The sequence below is a fragment of the Berghia stephanieae genome, chromosome 5 (assembly GCF_034508935.2).
Source record: "Berghia stephanieae isolate SIO BIC M18660-M18661 chromosome 5, UCSD_Bste_1.3, whole genome shotgun sequence".
Classification (NCBI taxonomy): domain Eukaryota; kingdom Metazoa; phylum Mollusca; class Gastropoda; order Nudibranchia; family Aeolidiidae; genus Berghia; species Berghia stephanieae.
This window is the reverse complement of record NC_088364.1, coordinates 31,920,608-31,946,469: the sequence shown is the minus strand read 5'-3', so window position 1 is coordinate 31,946,469 and position 25,862 is coordinate 31,920,608. Positions and strand designations below refer to the sequence as shown.

At 35.1% G+C, this 25,862-nt stretch overlaps 1 protein-coding gene across 3 annotated transcripts in view; it reads left to right on the top strand.

Moving 5' to 3' along the window:
- The window catches only part of LOC144972763 (uncharacterized), a 62,555-nt gene extending 37,650 nt beyond the window's left edge, over window positions 1-24,905 (top strand). The window contains exons 6-15 of one of the 3 annotated variants that reach the window (XM_078914376.1): window positions 4,135-4,221; window positions 5,006-5,119; window positions 6,551-6,655; window positions 7,658-7,801; window positions 9,595-9,682; window positions 12,008-12,117; window positions 13,371-13,626; window positions 15,225-15,403; window positions 16,052-16,217; window positions 19,530-24,905. In XM_078914376.1, the coding sequence (XP_078770502.1) occupies window positions 4,135-4,221; window positions 5,006-5,119; window positions 6,551-6,655; window positions 7,658-7,801; window positions 9,595-9,682; window positions 12,008-12,117; window positions 13,371-13,626; window positions 15,225-15,403; window positions 16,052-16,217; window positions 19,530-20,518 (2,238 nt within the window). In that variant the 3' untranslated portion in view covers window positions 20,519-24,905. Of the gene's footprint in view, window positions 1-4,134; window positions 4,222-5,005; window positions 5,120-6,550; window positions 6,656-7,657; window positions 7,802-9,594; window positions 9,683-12,007; window positions 12,118-13,370; window positions 13,627-15,224; window positions 15,404-16,051; window positions 16,230-19,529 lie in introns of all 3 variants that reach the window. The other 2 variants (XM_078914375.1, XM_078914377.1) reach the window with 2 other exon arrangements.
- Window positions 24,906-25,862: the final 957 nt, after the last annotated feature.

Genomic DNA, 25,862 nt, shown 5'->3' with positions numbered 1-25,862 from the left:
AAATTTAAGAAATACCCGAGAAAACGTTTTGACTTACTAATTCTCTGGCGTGATCTAAAGATGCCACACCCTTGGTTATTATACTCATCTATGGTATTGTAATTGAAGGACAAACCATGCATTTATAAAAGCAACACCCGTAAGGGCGGTGATTGAATCTCAATGCTGCTTTGTGGCCCCGTGGCATTGCAGCACGATAGTCGCCTTCGGACATCTAAGTTCCTGGTTGGAATCGCAGCAAAAGAGTAAGAGCTATGTCTCCACCGAAAAATAGCGCCTTAAAGGCATCATGTTTCGTTATAAATGTAACGTGTTGTTGGCTTGTGACCTATTGTGAATAGCTTTGAACACAATTAGTGGATGTTGCGGAATTAAAAACTCATAAGTTGATCTAATCTGAATGATGTTGAGGAGGCTACTTGAGTTCCGGAACGGCAAGAAGAGTCATTGAATAACAGACCAGAGTAGTAGAATCTGCTGAAACTTGAGTTAACTTTATATGATTTGTTGAAGAGAATAAATATACTTTCGGCAATCTCTAGAGTTGAAACTGACGACTCCATTACTGGCGTTTAAAGCTATGTGTCGTCAGCATATAGCTGGTATTGTAAACCGAGTTCAGATATAATATTCCCAAGGGGTGCAGTGTACAAAGTAGTCAAAAATGGTCCCAAGACAGATCATTGTGGCACTCCGTATTTCATAATTGATGGTAAGATGATAAGAGTATCTTCAATCAAAAACTGTTGTTTTGTATCTCATAAATATTCCTGGAACCATTTCAAAGCACAGTCAGTGACATCAAAATCTGCTTCATCTTATAAAGCAGTATTGGGTTGTCAACCGTATCAAATGCATGCTAAGATCCAACAACAAAGCATGACATTGGTGTTATGAGTGAGGCGGTGAATTCTCTGATTCTGCTCGCTCTAAAGAGCTGTCATTGTGCTGTGGCCTCTTGATTTTAAAGCTGAAGATGTTCTGTAAGACGTTTGACAACAGTCTTTTCAATAATTCTAGAAATGAAAGTCAGGTTCGATACGGGCCGAAAAATGTTTCAAATTCCGGTTTGAAGCCATCTTTTTTTAGAAGAGGTGTTATGTCTGTTCTTTTGAAAGATGATGGATATAATTGAGCTATTAATATAAGCTATAAAATCGTGGATGACATTTGATAAATGTATTACAACTTAATAATGACAGACTGAATGAATCTTTTTTAAAAGGCAAAGAAAATAATTTCTACTTAATGAAGTATCCGTTAACGGAAGTATCATTAACTCTTATCCATCGTGGCTTTTACTCTTGAGCACGTTGCCGGTCAGCTGTCTCCACTTATCAGCTGCCTCTTTTTGATGGTATCGATCAATATTTTTCCTTTTCTCAACTTTGCCAGCACTTCCCCGTTCGTATACTTGTCTGTCTATGATTACCTCAACATTCTTCTATACACCCACATCTCAAATGCCTCTAACCTCCTAGAACATTCTTTGTCAGGCGTCTACGTTTCATAACCGTATAAAAGGGAACTTGTAACATTGTTTTCACTAAATACATTCAAGTCTTCAACTTTAGGTTTTTGTTTGACACACTGGACGCATTTTATGAAACACATTTTTGCTATTGTTAATCTTTGTTTTATATCCTCTATGTCTCGTGCGTCATGGGTAATGATACCTTTACCGATGTTCCATGTCGGACACGACGTTGGAGATCATGGTTCGCCAGCTCTCTCTCTCTCTCTCATCTGCGAGTTTCGCACATTGATTTATGGGGCATCCTACGTACGCTGCGACATTTCCAAGCCAGCTTGTCCTTCTTCGTCCTCGACCACGCTTGCCTTCTTTCTTTCCCTCTGCAATGGTCTTCTGTAGTGAGTCGTGCCTTCTGATGTGGCCGAAATATCGGGTTATCCTCTTTCTAATAGTTGAAATGATCGTTGTTGATGTTATTCCTAAAGTTTGGAGTACTTGATGATTTGTTTTTTTTTCCTTCCAGGATACCCTTGCAATTCTTCTATAGGTCCACATCTCAAATGCTCTGAGTTTCTTTTCGAGTGTCTTTGTCAGAGACCATGTTTCTCATCCATAAAGTAATGGGTAATGATAGTGTCTAAATATTTAAATTTCTTTACATGTTTGATGGCCCCTCCTTTACTTGACAAGTGAAAGGTCGTGTTGTTGTCATTATTTGAGACCCCCATGCATTCGGTTTTATTGATATTTAGTTTCAGGTTCATCTCTTCACTTTTGCGCACTAGTATATCTAAAATTTGGGCACCTTTTCTGGCGAGTATGCCTTCAGAGTACAATTGTCTCCGTGTATCTTATGTTACCCATATTCTGTCCTCCACCACGACGGCGCCTTTCATATCTTCAATTTCTTTGAATCTTTTTTCACTATAGATGTTAAGAGGGTCCAGCGATAAGGCGCAAACTTGTCTTATTCCCTTCTCGATGTGAAAGAAGTCCAATATTTTGTTATCAAGTTTGACACATGATGTTTGATTCCAATATAAATTTTAACAATTCGAAGGTCTTTACTATCTACTCCGATTTCTTCTAATATTTTGAAGAGCATTTCGTGTTGTACTGAATCAAAAGCTTTGAAATAATCAATGAAGCAGAGATAAAGTGAATCTTGTTTTATGATTTACCATTGCATGATTGTTTTTTTCAATGTAAAAATTGCTTTTACCGTACCCTTTTCTTTAACAAAACCAAACTGCTCGTCACTTATCTCTTGAGAGCTCTTGCTCCTCATTATTTTCATAAGCATTCTTAATATAACATTTGTGACCTGGTTCAATACGTTGATTGTTCTGTGCTGGTCACAACCAATAGTTCCTTGTTTTTTGGGAATGGTAATGAATATTGACTGTCTTACAAAATTGAGCAGAACACTTTTTTTGATATATGATGTAAAAGGCTTTTGTCAGCATGTTTATTCCCAGATAGTCGAGGACGTCATCAATTCTATTGAGAAACTATCTTTCCCTTTTTCATCTCTTTCCAAGCAGCTTCCACTTCTTCTCTCATAATCTGGGGAGACCGTGTTCACAGTAGAGGCTCCTTTATCCAACTACTGCCTCTTTGGCATCCGCCAAAATACGTTCTCATGAAATCTATGAAATTAGTATTGATAATAGTACTGTCACAATGCTTTCATTTTACATAGGATTTATCAATTAATATGGTACATTTCTCATTATTAAATATATAAAGTCATATATATTTATGCAATCTGACATATAACACATAATATTATTCATTGTTTGGGATATTTTAATATGGCGACGAACTATAATGTAAAACCCTTCTGGCCAAAATGAATTAAATGCTTTGTCATTGAATACCAGGGAAACAGTGATCATACTGGGCTTTGTCTGCTCTCTTTTTGTGTTGTCATGTAAGCGCAAAATTGAACTCCACATCATAAGGCATATAACATTGTGCCGTGTCCGTTTTATTTCTCCATCTTTCCTCCTTGTCCTTTCTGGAAATATAAGGCAGTTATCATGATTATTATTATCATCATCATCATCATCATCATCATCATCATCATCATCATCATCATCATCATCATCATCATCATCATCATCACCATCATTATCATCATTATTACTCTTATTATTATTACCACCATCATCATCATTATTCTTCTTATTATTGTTACCTATTATAATCATTATTTTACCTCTACTACTACTACTACTACTACTACTACTACTACTACTACTACTACTACTACTACTACTACTACTACTACTACTACTACTACTACTACTACTACTACTATTACTACTACTACCTACTACTACTACTACTACTACTACTACTACTACTACTACTACTACTACTACTACTACTTCTACTTCTACTACTACTACCACTACTACTACTACTACTACTACTACTACTACTACTACTACTACTACTACTACTACTGCAACGGAATGTATTCTCTGATGAAACAGTGAACTGCCTAGCCAGAGTGTTGGAAGAACAAGTTTTTAAGTTCACGTCGGGATGCAATAACCAGGGTAAATTTAAGACTCAACAGAAGTAATAGCACTAAAGAACCCAGTTTCTTGTCTAGCACACTAAGATCATTATATTGTTTTCTTTTTCCACAGACGTACAACATAATCGTATCGAGTAAACCTGTGAATGAATATGCTCCTCAATTCAATACGTCCAGCATCGATGTTTATGTTCCTGAGGTTGGTACAATTTGTAATGAAATAATACCGAAACATCTCTCAGTCATAGGTCAAGACAGAATAAAGACATTACTGATTTGCTGGGCACTTATTGAACATTAATTCATGCTAGCGTCATAATACATTATTATCATTGTTATAATCGTTCATCATCATCATCATCATCATCATCATCATCATCATCATCATCATCATCATCATCATCATCATCATCATCATTATTGCCATCATCATCATCGCCATCATCATCATCATCATCATCATCATCATCATCATCATCATCATCCTCATCATCATGGCGTCTACCACAACCACAAGCACAGTACTTTGATATAGAGCCTAAATGTTCTCAGGCTCGCTTTGAGGCACCATTACAAAATGAAAAAAATGATGGAATAAATATCTTTGGTATAAAGAAGAAAAGAAAATGTGTTTTTAATAATAAGAATATTTTTCACTGTAGTAGCTTAATCAAAAGATTAAATAAAAAAAAAAGCTTTTTAAATTTGTAGTATTCGTAGATTTCACAAAATAGAAGTTTATTTACTAAAGGCTCTATGACCCGCCGCAAACCTTATCCTAGAGATTTTAGCAAGAGGATATGTATCGCTTAAATTAAGGCTTCTTGATGCTATATAATTTATCAGTAAATTTCAAAAATATATCTGAGGTGTCTGATAAAATCATTTAGATGCATAACAAATATTTGTATATTTAGCAGATAAGTTTCTAGAATAAACAAAAAGATTTGTTACTAACATTATATTTCTCTCAATCTCTACAGACCAGTGAATCAGTCACCGTTATCAATCTTATTGACTGGGCGTCTGATAAAGATCAGAACACATTATCCAGAGAGATAAATGGATTTTACTTTGTTCCTCCCTTAAGTCCATTGGTATGTATTGGGTGACAAAGGAAAATTGGGGTAGCGCAATTTTGTGATGGCATCAAGCTAATTTCATGTTATACCTCTTGATTAGTAAAGAGCTGAGTTGGTAAAGCATCCGCTTTACACGCAAAATAATCGAGATCGACCCCTCTGTCCACCCAACAGTGATTGGATATTAGGGTATTTTAAATATTTGGTTGAGAGTATTTTGCGATATATGTGCGTCCCATAGCAAGTTATAAAAGAATGGACAGAGATGTCGGTTCCGGAGCTGCTGCATAGGGCTAGCAACAGGCAGGCATGGAGAAAGACTGTAACTTCTGCTTCACGCAAGTCCCCCCGACGACCATCCGGTCTTGGGATCGAGTGAGTGAATGAGTGAGTGAGCAAGTTATGGCTACTGACAGTTTCACGTTATAATAACCAGGATAAACACGGATCCATGGGTGTAATGGCTCGGAAGGACTACTTATGAAATATGTAAAGAGACTCTGATGTATATGGAATTGCAGAGCTCTGGATTAGGTTTTAAGAAAATGATGTACAGTTTTATTAAGATAATAACACGTTGAAATTGCGTCAATACAAAACAATACATTCACACACAAAGTACTACTTGAGTAGCTGTTTATGTCGTATCTGGCAAAGGACACTTTGCGATAGATAGACAAGGACCCAATCCAAAGGGTTCTTGTAGCTATTACTTGTTTAATAGGAGATAAATAAATGATTTAAATCCCTTGAATTATCATCAAGGCATTTTTTTCTTTAGGGTCTTTCTCAATGAAAGGTTCCTCTACACAATACATCTCCAGGTCTCCTTAGGATGGTCCTGCTTCTTCTATCCTTGGGTTGTCCATATCAGAGTCCTGCTTGTAAATGCTTCGGCAATTCTTATGGGCATCATAGTCCTGAGCTATTTGAGGCAAGAGATGAAAGGTTGTGAAACTTAGAGAATTTTTGATGATATGTGACCTTCCGCATCAAACGGTTATATGTATAATTGCGAAGTGATCAGGTGCCGAATAGAGAAGTTAGAATAAAAATGATTATTGGAATTTTAGGGTTTTTTTGTTTACTCATTGATTGAATTATAAATTTTCACATTCATTAAAAATATTTAATGATTAATTTTAATTTATTTTATTCATTAAAACAAATATTTATTGTATTTCATCTATTTATTCTATTCATTTATTTTCGCACTTAAATAAACTAAACTGCATCTACTGTTTTAAATACATCCACCCATATGTACACATATTCCCATATACATAGAAATAGTTTTGACCATAAGTTCACGATTAACATCTAAATCATCCCGGCGTAATACCGATTTGAGACAGTAGGTCTTAGACTTAGATTGTCTTTGATCGGACTCCAAACTGGCAGAAATAGGACTTAAAACTAAAAAAACGTTGATTGTACTTTTGACAGCTTGGTATGCGGGCATTCATGGGAAGTGTATACACTCTATCAGGCTTGGACTATGAAAGCTTACCTAAAGACAAGAAATACCTGAAAGTGGGAGTGCAAGTCAGGGTGAGTGAGATAAATTAATATAGTATTAATATAATATATATTTAGTTTAACAATGCCACTTTATCTAAATAAAAAACTTTTTGGGAAATGCGATTGTCACCGATTGTGTCCCCTTGTTCAGTCCGATACATAGAATGCTATTATATGGACAGTTTAGTCGTAGACCGGGGTTCTGATAGCTCAGTTTGTAGAGCACTCGTTTCTCACGCAAAGGGACCAAGATCGATCCCGGATGCAGTCGGAATTTTTTTTCTGATCCCCCTGCCCACCCGACAGATCGAGTGGCTGGGTCTATTAGATCTGGCAGAAAGTACTTTGTGAAAAGACTATCGTCTTATAAAAAGGAAAGCAATCAATTGCTATTGTCTTGTTATTGACTGAATTCACGATACAGAAACCGGGATAAACTCCGACTCCATGGGTTTAATGGCTTTGAAGGACTACTTTTTAGACGTAAACAACGTTTCTCAAGGCTTGACTGTTTCTAAGAGTGAACGAAAAAGAAAGTGAAATTGTTAGTTTACAGCGAGGGCCTTTATTGCAAAGATTTATAAATCAAGGTAGTCATGTTATAAATGATTCTCCTCTCCACAGGCAGCCAATGAAGCTTTTGAAGGAGGCAAGTTGCGAAGGAAATTTAGATTGTTTTAAAACATGTCTAGCGCATTATACTATTCAACTTGAAGGCGATATGTTTCCGTTTTTTTGTTTTGTTTTGTTTTGATTTGTTTTTTTTTTTGGTTCTTTTTGTTTGTTTTTTGTTTGTTTTTGTTTTTGTTTTTTTTTTTGGGTTTTTTTTTGTTTTTTGTTTTTTTTTTTTGGGGGGGGGGGGGGGGGTTAGATATGGTTTCTTATAGTGACAAACAAAAAAATGTTTCTAATTAGTTTTACGTTAAATCCACTTTCCACTTTCTAACACATGGGTCATATCGACATAATACCGGCAACAGACGATAAGTCACACATTTGGAAATGAGTTGTTTTTCTTTCGTTTCTATTCAGGACACGGGAGGCAAGGATGGAACTGCTACTCTAACAATTCACGTCTTAGATGCTGATGATCTTCCTCCCAAATTTACATACACTGGGTGTCCAGAGCCTTGTGACTATATATTATACACGGCGGAATTCAATGCAAATGCCACAGTAAGTAAATGTTCCTATACTACTACTACTACTACTACTACTACTACTACTACTACTACTACTACTACTACTACTAATACTACTACTACTATGCTACTACTACTACTACTATGCTACTACTACTACTACTACTACTACTACTACTACTACTACTACTACTACTACTACTATCTACTACTACTACTACTACTACTACTACTACTACTACTACTACTACTACTACTACTACTACTACTACTACTACTACTACTACTACTACTACTACTACTACTACTATATTACTACTATTACTACTACTGCTACTATTACTACTACTACAACTACTACTACTACTACTACTACTACTACTACTACTACTACTACTACTACTACTACTACTACTACTACTACTACTACTACTACTACTATTACAACGAAAATCTGATACGAGGTGATGTTGAAGTCATAATCAAGAGTAATTCAGTTGTAAATAAAAACAATATATATAAAAATTAATAATTAGAGAGATAAATGGACCAATAAATATAATCTATTTAAAGAAGGAGTGAAGTTGACATCACTCAGCTCTTTGTTATCTTTTGTAGACAACATGTTAGAAACATGTTCTCAGTAAATTATATCAAACAGAATATAAACGTTAAAGGTTACATACAGTTTTGTGTGTTGGTATGTTTAATGTTGCTGGCGTATGTTGTTGTGAGTATTTTACCCAAGGGCATAGAATCAATGGGGTACCCGATAGCTCACTCGGTAGAGCACTCGCTTCACACGCAAAAGGACAGCGGTCGATCCCGGGTGCAGTCGCAGTTTTTTTTTAAAGACCCACCTGTCCATCCAGCAGTGATTGGGTAGCTCGTTCTGTTAAATCTGGCGGAAAGTACATTGCTATAGACTCCTATCCAAAGGGTAGCAAGCAATTACTATTGTGCCATGAACGATCAAAATCGGTGCGCTAATAAAGTCTGTAGGTGCTCGCAAAATGAATTTGACAATAGGGTGGCCAGATAGCGATTCCCAACGTCATAATGCCGTAGCAAACGTAGATACTGTTTTCCGTTCTCTCACGAGTAAGACGACGCAAACACACTGTGTATGTACTCTCACATAAGATCACGAAGACGCTACATCTGCTATAATATAATAAAATAATCTAATGTACGAAAACAATGTGAGAAAATATATTATAGATTAGTAAATATTTTTTAAAAGTTAATTAAATTGACAAATACTATAGATTTAGATAAAGATTTATATTTTTGATAAAAAGGAATACTTTTAGATTTTAAATTCCCTTACTTTTATAGTTCATGGCTTACACTGTTTTTTATACAAAAGAAGCGTAACGCTCTATGTGACATTAACGACTAGTTTAGTTGAGCACGCAGTATTGGCGGAGAAATAAAGGCTATCACGAACAAGCAATCATCTATTTTAAATAGTGCATTGTGGAAATTAACATAGATCGAGAGGAATCTTTTGAGCCATCAACGATCATAATCGGTCCGGTAGAGAAGGAAATGCCGATTACCAGGGCCAAAGTTCAAACTAAGGCCGTTCCTTACGACCTAGCAGATTTTCTTGATACTCATTTGGGTCAATGGATGATAGCGCTTTGAGCAGGTTTGGTGGATATTGCGCAATGTAAATGCTCAAACTTTGATTAAGGGTAAACTGGGCGCATCAACTGTCATCCGTCATTTTGGAATTGGTAAAGCTCTATATCATAATCTTCATTTTCTTTTGGATTCATATCTAACTTCGGGTATCATGATACTTGTGTTATTCCATTTCAGGGGAAATTAACTGGAATAGAACCAGCGCCGATACAAGCGAAAGATGGTGATGATTTGGGATCTGCTGTCACCTACAAAATGACGCAAGGTATATAAACAGGATTGTCAGTTTGTTTTTGAACAGAAAGCCAAACAAGTTGTTAAAAATAAGATATCAAACATTCTGAAAAAAGTACCATGTGTTTTAAACGATCACACCTTTCTGCTAAGTAGAAATAAGTCTTTATTTTCATATCAGGCATCCATATAACAATATCACCTTGTCTTGCTAGTAGTATTAGTAGTAGTAGCAGCGTAGAGCTACATCTCCACGACGGAAGTATCTATCCAGCCTTTAAATTCTTCACCTTGAAACCACCCGCCAATCTCGTCAAGGGACAGTGCAGGACTCTTTGGTCTACTGTCTCTGGCGTTCCCAGACAGTGGGGACTAGGGCTGACTCAGACTCCACTGATGCATGTTTGCAGCAGTCCTGTCGTGGCCTGTCTGTAGTCGGTTTGATGCGACCCACTGTTTTTGATTGTCAATCCTGAAGCCTGACAATATTTCTGTTGGGCCTTTGATTACCCCAATTCCCTTGGGCATTGTTTTTGTCCAACATTCCCTCCAGGCTTCCCTAATATCGAAGTTTTCGAGTTCTGAATGGTGAAAGGGTTTTCTTGATTTCAGTCGTGATGTTATGGGAGCTTTATTTATGATGCTTTTTAAAGGGGTACTTAGGCTGAAGTCTTTCAATTTGTGAACTACTTTTTGGGTTGCTTCTTCTTGATTGAGGTCTACATGATGCCATTGCACTTATAGTTGGGAGCTAATGTGTTGGTGTTGATTTGAGGCATCCAGTTATTATGCGCACGGACTCTCGGAGCTTGATGTCGAGATTGTCGTGTGGGGGCTTCTTGTCTTGCTAGGCTAGGGTTAAAATTCAACTATTTATGTCCCGTTATTGTGTATGTATCTAATACGTATGTAAAATCATTTTTTGAAAAAAAAAAAAATAGATAAATAAATAAAAACAAAATGAAAACAACAGAAACAAACTAAAGAACAAAAAAGACACAAAAAATGAAAAAGCCAAAATTATTTTTCGATGATAAAGATTCCAAAGAAAATGCCAAGCTTTTTGGATTCGGCAGTAAAATGCCAAACTGGCAATCTTTTTGACAGTTATCAAAGATTTTATCGTGTTCCTGTATATTTCTATCTTTGATTTTTTGGTTTTCATTTGTTTTCAATTTCAATTTCATTTACTTATTTTTATATAAGGTGTTTGCTTTGACAGACAAATCATTAGGAAAACACCTATGGCGAACAACAGAAACACGTTTTCTCGGAAAAAACAACAACAAAACAATGATGAATAATGTAATAATTAATAACAATGAATCATTATTTTTCTTATGGTTATTTTTATCACTATTGCTATTTTCATTCTTAGTATGTCACCACCATCATTATCGTTATCATCATCATCATCATCATCATCATCATCATCATCATCATCATCATCGTCATCATCATCATCATCATCATCATCATCATCATTATTATTATTATTTATTATTATTATTATTATTATTATTATTATTATTATTATTATTATTATTATTATATTATTATTATTATTATTATTATTATTATTATTATTATTATTATTTTATTACCATTATTATTATTATTATTATTATTATTATTATTATTATTATTATTATTATTATTGTTATTATCTTTATAACAATATATAATAATAATAATAATAATAATAATAATAAATAATAATAATAATAATAATAATAAATAATAATAATAATTATTATTATTACTATTCTATTACTATTATAATTATTTTTTTTATTTAACTGATCATAAATACCACTACTACTACTACTACTACTACTACTACTACTACTACTACTACTACTACTACTACTACTACTACTACTACTATACTACTACTATACTACTACTACTACTACTACTACTACTACTACTACTACTACTACTACTATTACAACACAACAACAACAACAACAACTACTACTACTACTACTACTACTACTGCTACTACTACTACTACTAGTGCTACTACTAATACTAGTACTACTACTGCTACTACTACTACTACTACTACTACTACTACTACTACTACTACTACTACTACTACTACTATTTGTTGTGAATGAAAATTATTGTATTCAAGTACTTGTATCGTCCATCTAATGTAGTATCGTTAACAACTAGCGTCTTCTCTACTGGCTACCTTGTTGGGAGTCATTCTGTATCCAACCGTCATCCTGTACACATGTATCTTATGTAATGTTCTTTAATAAATGTTCTTTACTGTAACCATTTGATCTGTTGATTCTTGGAATAATACGTCTTATCAATTAATAACTAAATACATTTTCACCTCCAGGTCCTGAAAGCTATTTCGACTATGTTTCCATGGATCCTGTAACTGCTGAAGTGATTATTCTAAAACCTTTAATCGGTTTACAGACCTCCCAGATTGTCATCATTTTTGAGGTAAAAATCTTAGCACTCTCTCCTGTGTCACTCGTTAACCAGATATTCCTCTTTTCCTTTCACCAAGCATTATTCTTCTTCTTACCATCGAGTGCCTTAATTAGATTAAGCTGCAGACAACCGGTGTTTTATTATCTTGTATCAATGAAAGCAAAGATGAGTAATTGTATTGTTCTCAAGCTAATATTTTGAAGCCATCATCAAATTGGTGTATAATCAATGTCACTCACTTTTACCGACTCGAAATCGAACCTCCGATCGCTTGATTACCTCTGACTCAGCCCAACCTTGCAAAACCCCAAGATACGCCGCTGGTATTCTCCGATGGAATTACATTTGGAACAATGGAAAAATGACAGAGTTTAAGATGAGGTGGCCGAGTGGTTAATGCATTGCACTGTGATCCGGAAGGTCCCGGGATTGAGCCCCGCTTCAGGCGCTTTCGTGTTTTTCCTTGGACACGATTCTTAACCCCACACTTAGACAACATGGGTGATTCCTGTTGATATCAGACATCATGTCTGATGGATTATCTATTTTCCTTCATGGAATGCCTAAGTGACGGATCTAATGGTGCCGTTGCGAAAGGGCTTAATTTAAACTATATAAATGAATGAACTTAGACATCTGCCAATGCGCCTCACAATGTCCTCCACCATCAGACCTTATGGCAAATGTCTCTATTTTATCAGGAAAACATCACCTGTTAGATGCTCTCTTGTGTCCCACCACAATCTACTTAGCGGGTATCAACCCGTTATGGTTTATAGCCAGGCCAGGTACTCATTCACACATGTCAAATGAGTTGGTCTGTGCCTAGTGCCAGGGTCAGATTTTGTGATAATTGTCACCCTTTTGCCTAATGATCACTTTCAGTATCACTTTTTAAAAAATTAGAAAGCAATGCACTAGGCCTGTTTACAATTGAAATCATCAAGAAAAAATGTTTTATATAATATATATTCATTCAAGTTATTTATATAAATATATTTCAAATAGGGAAGAAAACTATGTTAAGAGTTTATAACTTATTGATTAAAAGTCTAATTTTATATGGTTGCTCTATATGGTTTAGAGGATGCAGACTTAGAGGTAAATTTAAAAATTCAAAATCTATCAAACAGGCGGCAAAATTAATAAACCATCCTCTTGATGGCGTAGAAATAATTCATGGAAAAATAATGGAAAGAAAAGCATTCACAATTGTCAACAATAAAGAGTATATAATACATGTATATCCTTTTGTATCTCAGGCACAGGAAAATACTTTGGCAAAACGGACCAAGAGTACAAGCTTACTGATCTCAGTTCTCTCAGGAACGCCACCCATCATCCCCTTACAGTCCAGAGAATCTAGCGATGACAATGTAGTTATCGTTGGTGCTGTGCTTGGTGTCATCGTCTTCATCATCATTATCATCCTCATCGTCGCCATGATCTATTGCAGAACACGTTACAGGAAGGTCATTCACCCACAGACTAATGATGACCCTATGACGTACCGACAGTGTAGGTTTCTAAAATGTGCATTAATTGAATATAGGCTCGTATGGGAAAAGTAGTCCTTTAACCTGGTTTCTTTAGCGTGCGTGAACCGGTCAACAGCAAATGCTAAGTCTATCTCAAAAACAAATAGATACGAACAACAACAACAACAACAATTATTATTATTATTATATTATATTATTATTATTATTATTATTATTATTATTATTATTATTTATTATTATTATTATTATTATTATTATTATTATTATTATATATTATTATTATTATTATTATTTTATTATTATTATTATATTATTATTATTATTATTATTATTTATTATTATTATTATTTGTTGTTGTTCTGTTGTTGTATTTTATTGATTTTATTATTATTATTATATATTATTATTATTATTTATTATTATTATATTATTTATTATTATTATTATTATTATTTATTATTATTATTATTATTATTATTATATTATTATTATTATTATTATTATATTGTTATTACAATGATTGTTATTGCTTTTTTTATAAAACCGATAAGCTCGTATATATTAAAGTAAAATTAAAACCATTGGGAATGTTAAGGCTATGGAGTAAAGTTCCAGTGAAACTTGATATTTGAGACCAGCCGTTTAGATCCTGTATTTAAAATTGAGTTTAAAGTCAAATACAATGGAATTTATAAAATTTGACTCAAATCTTATAAATAAGTCTCAAAATTCAATCGAAAGGAACAGGTTTACCCCGATATAATACGATTAGTCATATTTCCTCATGACTATGAAGTTTTAAGTATTTTAAAATTAAACAGTTATTCATTTAAGAGACGTCAAACTGCTTTTCCATCTTAAAGCAAAATGTGTATAATAGGGGAATTAGGTAAAAAAAAACCCTTGAATTGTGCAAACAGGGTTGAAAGCATGAAAAGTACATATGTTGTAGAATATGAAAAACCCTATAATTTATGATCAGAGAACCACTCTGAGAGATCAGTATTAGTTGAGATACAAGGATTTTAAGATTAGAAAATTTTGAAATGGACAACAATCATTTCTTTCATTTTTATTGTGTAAATAGAAGTAAAACTACTGTGAAAAATCTGAAATCTTTTTACTTGACGTTGTGTTTCAAAAGTATTTGGACGGTTTTAAGGACAAGCACGACATCTCGCATTATGAAAAGGCTTTGACAGCGGTTTTTGAATATAATAATAGATATCTTTTACCCAAATATGTTTTTTTTTCCAGAGATTATAATAATAGAACTTCATTGTCCAAAGAAATGGAAATTCCTTTTTTTTAGTTTACATTGATGCCAATATAAAATACAATTATAATAGAATGGACATATACATGTACACACCGCACACTCACGTAGGCTACATATATGTACAAACAACCACACACACATATGCACAATGTGATTTTTTAACCTCCCTCCCCCCCCCCCCCCCCCCAAAAAAAAAAGAGGATGAGAAAGTAAACATATACAGTTTTGAAAATTTATTGGATAGCTTACTCGTCCTCACAACCTTCCAAATAGTTTATGAGGAATCCACAAGTATTTAGTCGTTTCAATATTTTATACGTTACTTACTCACATCATAGATACGGATGACAAGACTAAGATGGAAGCAAAGACAGTTTCCGAGGAGAGTCCAAGGCCTGCTATTTTGTCTGATGAGGAGATGAAAGTAGACGAGGAGATAACAACGTGGTTGCCGGCAAATCATCTAGCCGATATTGTCGATCTATCGGATGAAGACACTTTGAAGATGAAAAAGAGGGTAAGCTAATTGAATGAAATAAAAAAAATGAAGTGTCTAGCTTCTTAAAAAAGAGAATATCCAATAAAAGTTCTGAAAGCGCTCTACTTGGATTTCCGAACCATCAGCAACATTGAACACTGAAACCTGAATACTGTTAGGCGGTATTACAATTTTTTTAGTCAGAGATATTATTATCAAAACAGTTTTATTAACGGAAAATGAGCATCACTTATGTCTAATTTTCTCAAAACCCATTGTTAATTTCAGATTTTTTAAGTTGTGATATGTTGATGTAACAGAATTGGAAAGAGAGTTTTCAAATTTCATGATGACACCGTTTTGTGTTTATGACGTGGGCTCTCGCAAATATATTAGGCGTAAACAAGTAGGTTTTCGTCGCCCCAACAGCGATGAATACCTGGGTCTAGTTTTTGTGAAGTTGAAATCACTCTGTCATAGACTGGAAACTTACTCATATGGAGCAAGCTTTTAACCATTTAATCATTTCACACCAAAAAAAACCATTTAAAGTTTAAATGCTTCAATAAAGAATTCACACAATATAAGATGTATGTTTTTGATTAAGTAGAAAGCATGTTAAATAATAATAGTGTTAAAGAAAATTTCTGAATGATCTACCACGGCTCTATCTTATTTTGTGCTTAGAATGGAGTTGCACCTAACTCAACCAAGATGAACAGTCGAGACTCCGCATTTGAAGAAAGCAGTGACAAAAAGAGTGGGTCCGAGGACTCGCAAAAGGATCCTGATCCAGATTTCGACCCTGTGACGGAATATGCGGAGGTTGGAATGCATAATGAATGCAGTAATGGTAAGAAATATGGTAAGTAATAACAAAACAGGTTAAGTGAATTCCAACCTGACCATGACAAGAACAAGACGTGAAAAGTACACATATTACAATATTTAATTTTAGATGTACGAAAAAATTGTTTGCTATAAATTAAATACATTACTGGTAGTGCAGACATAATTGCGATTAGTTCTAGCAGATTATTGTTCTTCAACATATAAGTCCTTTGTTTTGTGTGTTAATTCGCCTACGTAAAAATATATGACTGCTACAGCTAAAAATACGAATAGAATTGTATTTCGAGTGGCAACACAACGTAAAGAATTGTCAAATAACCCATCGAAACAACTTTTTAAAATTTCTGTCAATTTAGCTTTTCAAAGATCACAGAATGTGACAAAAGAGACTGCATAATTTTGTCACCCCCCCCCCCCTTCCCCCATTGCGATCTGAATCCTGTAAATGCCAACACGTTTAAAAAGTGCGTTGGTGTAATTCTAATACTGTTTTCCTTGTATCAGATTAAATTTAACCGAAATGCAAAATGCTGCACCATATAAGACAATCATCCATATCCGATCTCTATAAGTGCAATCTAACGTTCAATAGTAGGGGGAATTAGGCTAAAACCGTGCAAATTCGGGTTGAAAGGATGAAAATTTGCATACAGTTTGCTAAGACCCATAGAAAAAACATCTGATATAGAACCACTCTGGCAATCAATCATAACGTATCGGTTTAAGGCCTTAGATTTTACCTATTACAGCAAAATTAAACAAGGGAAATAACTGCGTAAAAATATATATTTTCTTCATATTCATTGTATTAGGGAAAATTAGGCTAAAACCATGCACATTGGGGTTGAAATCCTGAAAATTGGTATATAGGTACCTATGACCCGTATAAATAACACCTGATATAGAACCACTCTGGCAATTTCTCAGAACAGTGCGTTTTTAGCACTTTTATTTTTTCCTATATAGCATTACTTATCCGAGGAAATAACCACGACAATACAATGTGCGTTCTAAAACTTTAAATACACCGGTAACCATTTACGGTAGCTAACTGATGATTATTTCGTGTTGTAACTAGTAGATAAAAGCGGGAGAGGGGGGAGAGGGAGTGAGCGGGAGAGAGAGAGAGAGAGAGAGAGAGAGAGAGAGAGAGAGAGAGAGAGAGAGAGAGAGAGAGAGAATTTTTCTCATTACTGTACTAACCTAACTAGTAGATAAAATAGGGAGAGGAGGGAGTGGGGGGAGAGGGAGTGAGCGGGAGAGACGGAGAGAGAGAGGAAGAGAGAGAGAGACAGAGAGAGAGAGAGAGAGAGAGAGAGAGAATTTTACTCATTACTGTAATGACCTAACACCCCCCCCCCCCCCCCCCACCCCCACCCCATACACACACACCCTTCATCTACACAAGTCCGTGCAAGGCAAAACGGGACCTTAAACACTTGCATCGGGTGCCGATACATTCTCTCTTACATTTGATGAGTTTTTGGGACATTTTTGACAATTCTGGAAATAAGCTCCACAGTGGTTCATGTCGATCGTCACATTTGTTGCAGGGTTCTCTTCTATAAAAGATATAATGTTAGCAAAAGCTCGACTTCTTTCAAGAACTGTGACATCATGATTATCATCAGCAGTGACATCTTTTAAAGCTTGTTTTTTTTAAGTATCGTGCATGACAAATTTTATGGTATAGGGCGGTAGTGTGCCTCCTGAGCGACTAAATCTCCTCCGGCAATAAATCACAACATATCAGAATCTTTTATAGATAACGCTATTTCACGAATATTTTCTTCCATATCTGTTGTCATTACAGAATTGAGTACTCCGAATGCTATGTTTTTACAACAAAAAAAAAGCACTTTTGTTTATTATAGCCAATCTCTAATTTTGAACGTTGTCTCATTATTCTCGTGGGTTGCGAAATATATTCATTCGATGACTCCTCCAAGTCAAATGACGAAGTTTGGAATTTCTGTATGGCAATTCTTTTAGATTTCTTTAATTCTAATCGCCTAGTTTTGTTGGCATTAAATTTTACACGACAATACTTATGCCACTTCGCATCATTTTGTTTTAAGCTTTCAATAATCTCATTTCTTTCTCATGAATTAAAAACATAGATACATCCAACTTGTTTTCATCACAAACCAAAGAATTGAATTGTGTTAAATCTTCAAAAAGAGTTTCATAGCCTTGCCCTTTGTCATACTTCCTCGACTTAGAGGGACATTATAAACGGTAAATAACGTAAAGTAAATGCTTGCCACAATACAGCATCATAGTGGTTAATGATGATGATAATGATGATAATTATAGCAATGAAAGTGGTATGCTTACTCTTTACTGTCATCAAGTTTGACCGAAATAGGTTTTAACTCACGTAAAATGATTATAGCAGTATTTTTGGAAAGAAAAGAAAACAGGAGGAGGGGAGAAGGAGCACTGTCCTTTGTCAACACCGGTTTATTGAGCTGTGTTCTGCTAGTCTGTTTTGTTTACCCCTCTGCTCATCTTCCGGTCTGCCCGTCCGTTTTAGAGCAATTGATTATACTTATTAAATCAGATGCAGAAAAAATCTCATATTATAGAATATGTTGCTCGCTAGAAACAAGTGAAATTGAATAGTATTTACGATTAAATAATTTGTATGGTTCGTGAATCGAAAGTAAAGGGAAAGGAAAACATCCGCTTCGACGCTAAAAATAGTCACCAATGGGAATCCAAAGGATGACGTAAAACAACCTTTGGTCAGCTTGCCTCGAATGTTTACACAATAAAAATGAAAGAAATTATTGTCGTCCATTTCAAAATTTTCTAATCTTAAAAACCTTGTATCTCAACTAATACTGATCTCTCAGAGTGGTTCTATATCATAAATTATAGGGTTTTTCATATTTTACAACATATGTAATTTTCATGCTTTCAACCTTGTTTGCACAATTCAAGGGTTTTTTGGACCTAATTCCCCCTACTACAACAACTATTTATCAATTCATGACATACTTGTCTTAATCATCTTCGCTCCTTTTGGACGATTGGGCCTCTACGAGCCATCTGCTTCTGTCCTTGGCCTTCCTCTTGGTAGCCTCCCAGCATGACTGCAATATTCAGGTCACAAACAGTGAGCGCCTCCCTGTCTATTTCAGATTTCTTGTTCACGACATAATATCAATTTGAGACGACGAATCACATTTGTTTCTTTCATATTCCTTAACCAATCCCTTTACAAACGTCCCTTTAAACACTACTAACGTTGTTTTACGAATGGCATTCTTTTAAAAAGTATTTAATATGTTTGTTTTTTATTACGCAGAGTCACTTGGGAAGTCCTCAGACCATGTCTATGTTCCCGATCCAACTGCCGAGCAGCAAACTTCAAAAGACGTCCACAATATAAATGATAGTGGGGTAGAAGAAGCGGAGTATCTCACGCCGAGCAGTACAAGAGTTAAACTACAAAACCAAGCAGCCGCTTACAACAAATCCAACAAATCATCTGCTACGGACCCGGACACAAGCGTTTACTCAGATCTCATTTCAATTGATGGCGATCTCAACGAATTCAAAAACAATTCCCAAATCGTAAATGGGATATCTTCAGGAGCGGCCGCGCACGTCAAAACTTTAGAAGGAAAAGCAATCGCTTCTTCAAGTCCAAAACCTGAATCACACAAATCGAAAAAATTAGGGAAAGTTTCAAAGTCTAGGCAATCACTAAGTGATGATGCTGATGATGATGAAATGACAGAATATTCTATTCCAAGGTCTGAAAAATCGAATGTGGAAATAGATAAACATACACGTCGTTTTACTGAAGAGGAAGTGCTGTCACCGAGCTTCAATAATACAGATCCTGATGATGACAATAGACCAGAAGTACCTCCACGGCCAAAGATCAGAGAAGTATCGGGTCTAAAGGTCAAGGATCAAAATAGACGTAATGGCGATGAGGTTCATTACGCCAGCGTTCAGAAGAAGTCATTACGAAAACATAAAAAAGAACCATCTGAAAAAGATGATTCCCTCGATGGCCAAAACAATCAGGATGATTCAAAGGAAGACGTTGGTAACAAGATCGATCCTCCCATGCGCCGAAAGCGTCATCGGAAACGATCAAGACAAGTAAAAGCACCAGAGGAGGATATATACGATGGAACTAAAGACTACGAAGATCTAGAAATGGATCCTGAATTTTATCTAGATACGAAAAAAACCCGAATTAAAAGATCTAGCCGAGTACCTGCCATACAAATCGATCCAGACGATACTCAGTACTGGATTACTGTTACAAATGACTATTGAAATGAACTATGCATTTAACTTAAATTTGTTATATTTTCCGTTCACTTGAACTCGAGAGAGTTCATTTGAAACAATTCCAGATTATTTTTGCCTTGTTAGAAATAACTAAATTTAAAATGCAGAAAAGTTTGACTCATAATAATAAACCCATCCATCTGGAAATGTTTCTTAAATAATTGTAGAATAATGAACCCTTTACAGGCGGGTGTGCATTTTAAAAATAAGGTTGTCGCATCTAGTTTTAGCTACGCATCTAGCCGTTTTCTGCTTAAGTGATGGAATAGAAAAGATAGGATTTCAAGTTCGAGTAAAAACAATAAATGGACAACAGTACGGTACGTACACGATCTGCTAAATATTAGCGACTTGTGACCAGTCGTATCAAAATAGTGTTGTGTCGGAAGGAACCTGAGGTTTTAAGATCAATTGTAGGGTAACCTCTCTCCTTGCGACCATTTCTTTTTTTTTTTTTTTTTGGATTTTCCTTCCATAAACGTCATACCCATCCAATACAAAATAGATTCTTTAAACTCTATCTCTGCAGAAATAAGCTCATGCACGTTTTGTTAAGAAAAACAATCACTGCAACAAGTTATTAAGTTCTTCTAAATAGTCCCTCAGAGCCATTCGGCCCTTGGAGCCGGAGTTTATTCCAGTTTCTAGAGCGTGAAACGGAAAATAGCAATTGCTTGCTATCCTTTGGATATGACGCTAGTCTATCGCAAATTACTTTCGCCAAATCAAAGAGATTCAGCTACCAATTCACTGCTGGGTGACAGGGGTGAGGGGTCAGAAAAAAAAAATCTCAAATGCACCCGGGATCGATCTCGGTCCCTTTGCGTGTGAAGCGAGCGCTCAACCAACCCTACTTCTAACCATAACCAAAAAATATTTTTTAAAAATTTTGTGATGTACGAAAGAAGTCTGAATGAGAAAAATGTTGGTAGTGTCGTAAAGAATGTTTCGATTTTCCCTTAGTTGGGAAGGAGGGGGTTAACCGCCTATAAATCTTGAGCATACGTAAATGCCTTCATTAATTAAGAAGAGTGGGTTTTGTTTCTTAAACTTCAGAAGAAATAATTTTCAAATGTTTTTTGTTTTTTTAAATGGTTTGGATTCCATTTTATTCACCTAGCACATTCCGATATAACAACAGATTGGCACGTTTGAACACATTGTAAAAAAATAAGATTGGAGATATAGTACCACTTGGGTGAAATAATGATAAATAATTAAATGTGATATTCATTGAGACATGGTGCCGATAGTTCAATTGGCAGACTAATCGCATCACTCTCAAAAGGACCAAGGGTAAGTTCAATATTTTGTATCTGACCCCACTCCACCTGACCACCCAGCAGTAATGAAGAGCTTGGTCTGTTAGAATCGGTTGAAAGTATTTCGCGATAGACTAGCGTTCTATCCAAAGGATAGCAATCACGTATCATTATCCGTTTCACGCTATAGAAACCGGAATAAACTACGGCTCCATTGTACCCATGGCTCTTTTTAAAAGGTTAATTCCGGATGGTTGGGTGAATGTTACATTTAAACAAAAGTAACATCTGTTCATTAATCAATTCAATGATAGATGAAAATAATATATGTCAAGTTGTCCTTTTGTTCTTTGTATCTATTTGAATAATATTTGGTTTGCAAAAGTGCCTTATCGTTGTCATTGTTAGGCAGTGATGCCAAATTAATGCATTTGGAATTACTTTATTATCGTTTAGGACTCGCTAATGCCCAGAAATCCAAAGAAATAAAAGTGGGACAAATGACAATAATGATATTGTTTCCTATTACTAACATTATAAAAATTGATGATGCTTAATGCATTATATGATATCATTATCATTATTATTATCATCATCATCGTCATCATCATCATCATCTCCAACATCATCATCATCATCATCATCATCATCATCATCATCATCATCATCATCATCACGATCATTGGCGACCCTCTTTTAGTAGTCTTTGACATCAAAAACATTATCACCATTATCACCATACTCATTATTATCAACACACCGCCAAAACCGACGTGTGCATATTTGCCGGTCTGATAACCCAAATTGTTATGGACTCATTGCTGTAATTGAAATACTCTGAAAAATAACGCAACATGTTGTCCAGTATAACAATGTTAAATCAAGCCAATATTTTTATTTGACTATCATACCTGCAAATACGTAGACCTAGGCCAACAATAACTACCACCTATCCATCATTATGACATGACATTTAATTATAATCTCCACATTCAAATTCATTCAACTAGAATACTTTTAACAACCTCAATAGAATACAATTTATGATGTATCTATAATAATATTTAAAACAGCATCATTCATGCTCATTGAAATTCGAAGATAAGGTGCAGGAAACTTTGACGCTATTCTGAAAATCAATGGCTTTGTTTGTTTTTTTTAAAATTGTGACCCATCGTCCATAAACGGTATTATGTCAGGATGAATCAGATCTCTAAAAGTGAGTTATAGGACTAAAAAGTTAATAAAGTTGGTAAAGCACTCGCTTCACATGCAAAGGGACCAAGATCGATCCCGGGAGCAGTCGAGATTATTTTCTGACCCCATGTCTACCAAACAGTGAATGGGTAGCTGGGTCTCTTAGACCGGGCGGAAAGTACTTTGCGATAAACTAGCGTCCAATCAAAAGGGTAGCAAGCAAATGCTATTGTCCGTTTCACGCTATAGAAACCGGGATAAAGTCCCGCACCAGGAAAAGTACTGTTATTACGTAATAAATCGTTATACATAATGATTTTTCTCTGGATTTCACGGTAATGTCTGCAATAATGGGTCTTGTTTCAGTAGACGAGTTTCCTTGTTACATTTTTCTGTTATTTATTGTAGTTAAATGTAAACTAATCATATTGTTTTATTTGTATCTTTGACTTTCGGTTTTTATTTTTTTTAGTTTCCTCGTGCAAAATTATTAACCCCCCATATCCTGACTTTGAACAAAATGGGTGATTCATGTTGACATCGGACGTTGGTTTTATAGATAACTATACTCTTTCGTGGAATGTTTATGTGACGACGGCAACTAACGATGCCGTGCGGTGGGTGGTTATTTATTATTTTTTGTTTATGTATGCATTCATTATTTGCCCATTTACTTATAATTTATTGTATTTAATTATTCGATTCTATTTAAAGTGAAAAAAATGCCCATCACCATGGCGTTATGGTCATCATTACTCATGCAGTCCGTGGATTTGTAACTGACCGCCTCAATTCGGTTTTATATCGGCGCCAACCAGATGGCAAAAAGTGAATTTGAAGTAAAAATAAATATCAAAGAAGAGACATTTATTTTAGCTCTCTATTTTTTTCTTCTAATTTAGCAGATAAAAGTGAGCACACGTCTCATATATCTATTGCTATATATATAGTTTTCACCTTGCGAATAGTGACCCATGGCCTTTGACGTGATTTGAAATCATAGTGAAAACTTGAGTTTGTTTTTGTTTGGTTTTTTTTTTTTTTTTTTTTGTTTCTTGTTGTTTTGTATTTTTTTTGTTTTTTGTTCCATAGGAGAATGGATAAAAATTCCTTGAAGCGACAAAAACTAAAATTTCAGTTAAAATTCCTTTTTTGCATCTGGTCCATCTCAACATAACACTGTTTTCAGGCAACGAGTCACAACAATTGCTTAACCTGTCTGGTCATTTTGAAATCATCATGATATTTAGATTCGCCATAGTTTTTTTTCACACTCTGAACAGTAAAAAAAAAGGTTTGCTTTCCTCCTTATCCTGTAATAAAACGATAGTCCACGGATTTACCATGCTCAAAACGATTCAACCCCTCCCTCCAAGTACGTGATGTAGAGACAAATTCCTGTTACCACCTATACATCGTCATCTGGTAGGCATCCTTTCTGTACTCGGACGATTTCAATATCCGTTGCTACCTTTAACCGACCACTCGTTCACTGAGAGGTTTGTGGTTATAATTGTTTTAAAATAATAGAAGAAACTGATTTGAAATGTTTATTTCTTTAGAGGAGGGGGTGCATTACAACAAAACTAACGAAAAAAAATTGTACGTTGATGCATAAATGATATGATTTAAGGAAAAAATGTATGTCTTTAAAACAAAACAAAAAGAATGTCTGTCAATGCACATTTGGGACAGCCACATAGTTCTTGTAGAAGGAAATCGAGATAGTTAATTAAAATGTCATTGATTAATATATTTCTCATTTTATTGATCAAGATATATATTGTTAAAGGTCTGATATATGATGGATGAATAATAAATTGACCCCCTTTTTCTCATTATAACTCGAAAGTGCCTGTTGAGTAAAATGTTCTGGAATATGATGACTGAATGAATAAAAATGTTTATAACAACTCGACTCACTGGTTCGTATATATTTCTATATTCTTTGTATTAAACACAAAGTTGATAACTACAACTGCTGATCCAATAAAAACAACAAACAAATATACAGAGAAATAAATAGATAGATAGATAGATAGATGGATAGATAGATAGAAACTGAATGCGTTGATGTATGTGTGTGTGTGTGCGTGTGAAAGAGAGAGAGAGAGAGAGAGAGAGAGAGAGAGAGAGAGAGAGATAGAGAGAGAGATAGATAGATAGATAGTTATATATACAATATTATGTATATATATATATATATATATATATATATATATAGGAGAGAGAGAGAGAGAGAGAGAGAGAGCAATGGATAGATAGACAGATAGATAGAGAAATAGAAAGAGAACGAGAGAGAGAGAGAGAGAGAGAGAGAGAGAGAGAGAGAGAGAGAGAGAGAGAGAGAGAGTGATTGACATAAAATAGAATACACCCCTGAACAAGACTGAAATCTTTCACCAGAACATTTTCGGCCGACCCCTTTCGGACTCTCTCTCTCTCTCTCTCTCTCTCTCTCTCTCTCTCTCTCTCTCTCTCTCTCTCTCTTGTTCGTGAACCGTCTTGAAATATTTTCAAACAACAAATGTTGCGCGAAGCGTGTGCCAACAAAGAAGAAGCACTTCGTTTACGTTTCACAACGTCATCTGAGGCTCTAAATGAGCATGCTAAATCACTAACCCCTCTCAGTGAGGGTGACAAATGTCTTATCAGAACCAAACTGGAAAAACCACTACCAAATGGAATCGCACTGGCTCTGTGGTAGACACATGTGAACATGACCAATATCTCGTTAAAGTAGATGGGTCCGGACAAAGAGAACCCGACGTTCCCTTGGGGCTTTCCAACCAACATCAATTTCAACTGATAATACCCCTCTTTGTAAAATTAGCAAAGATGTTTTGAGCAATGCCCCTCCTAATGACAAC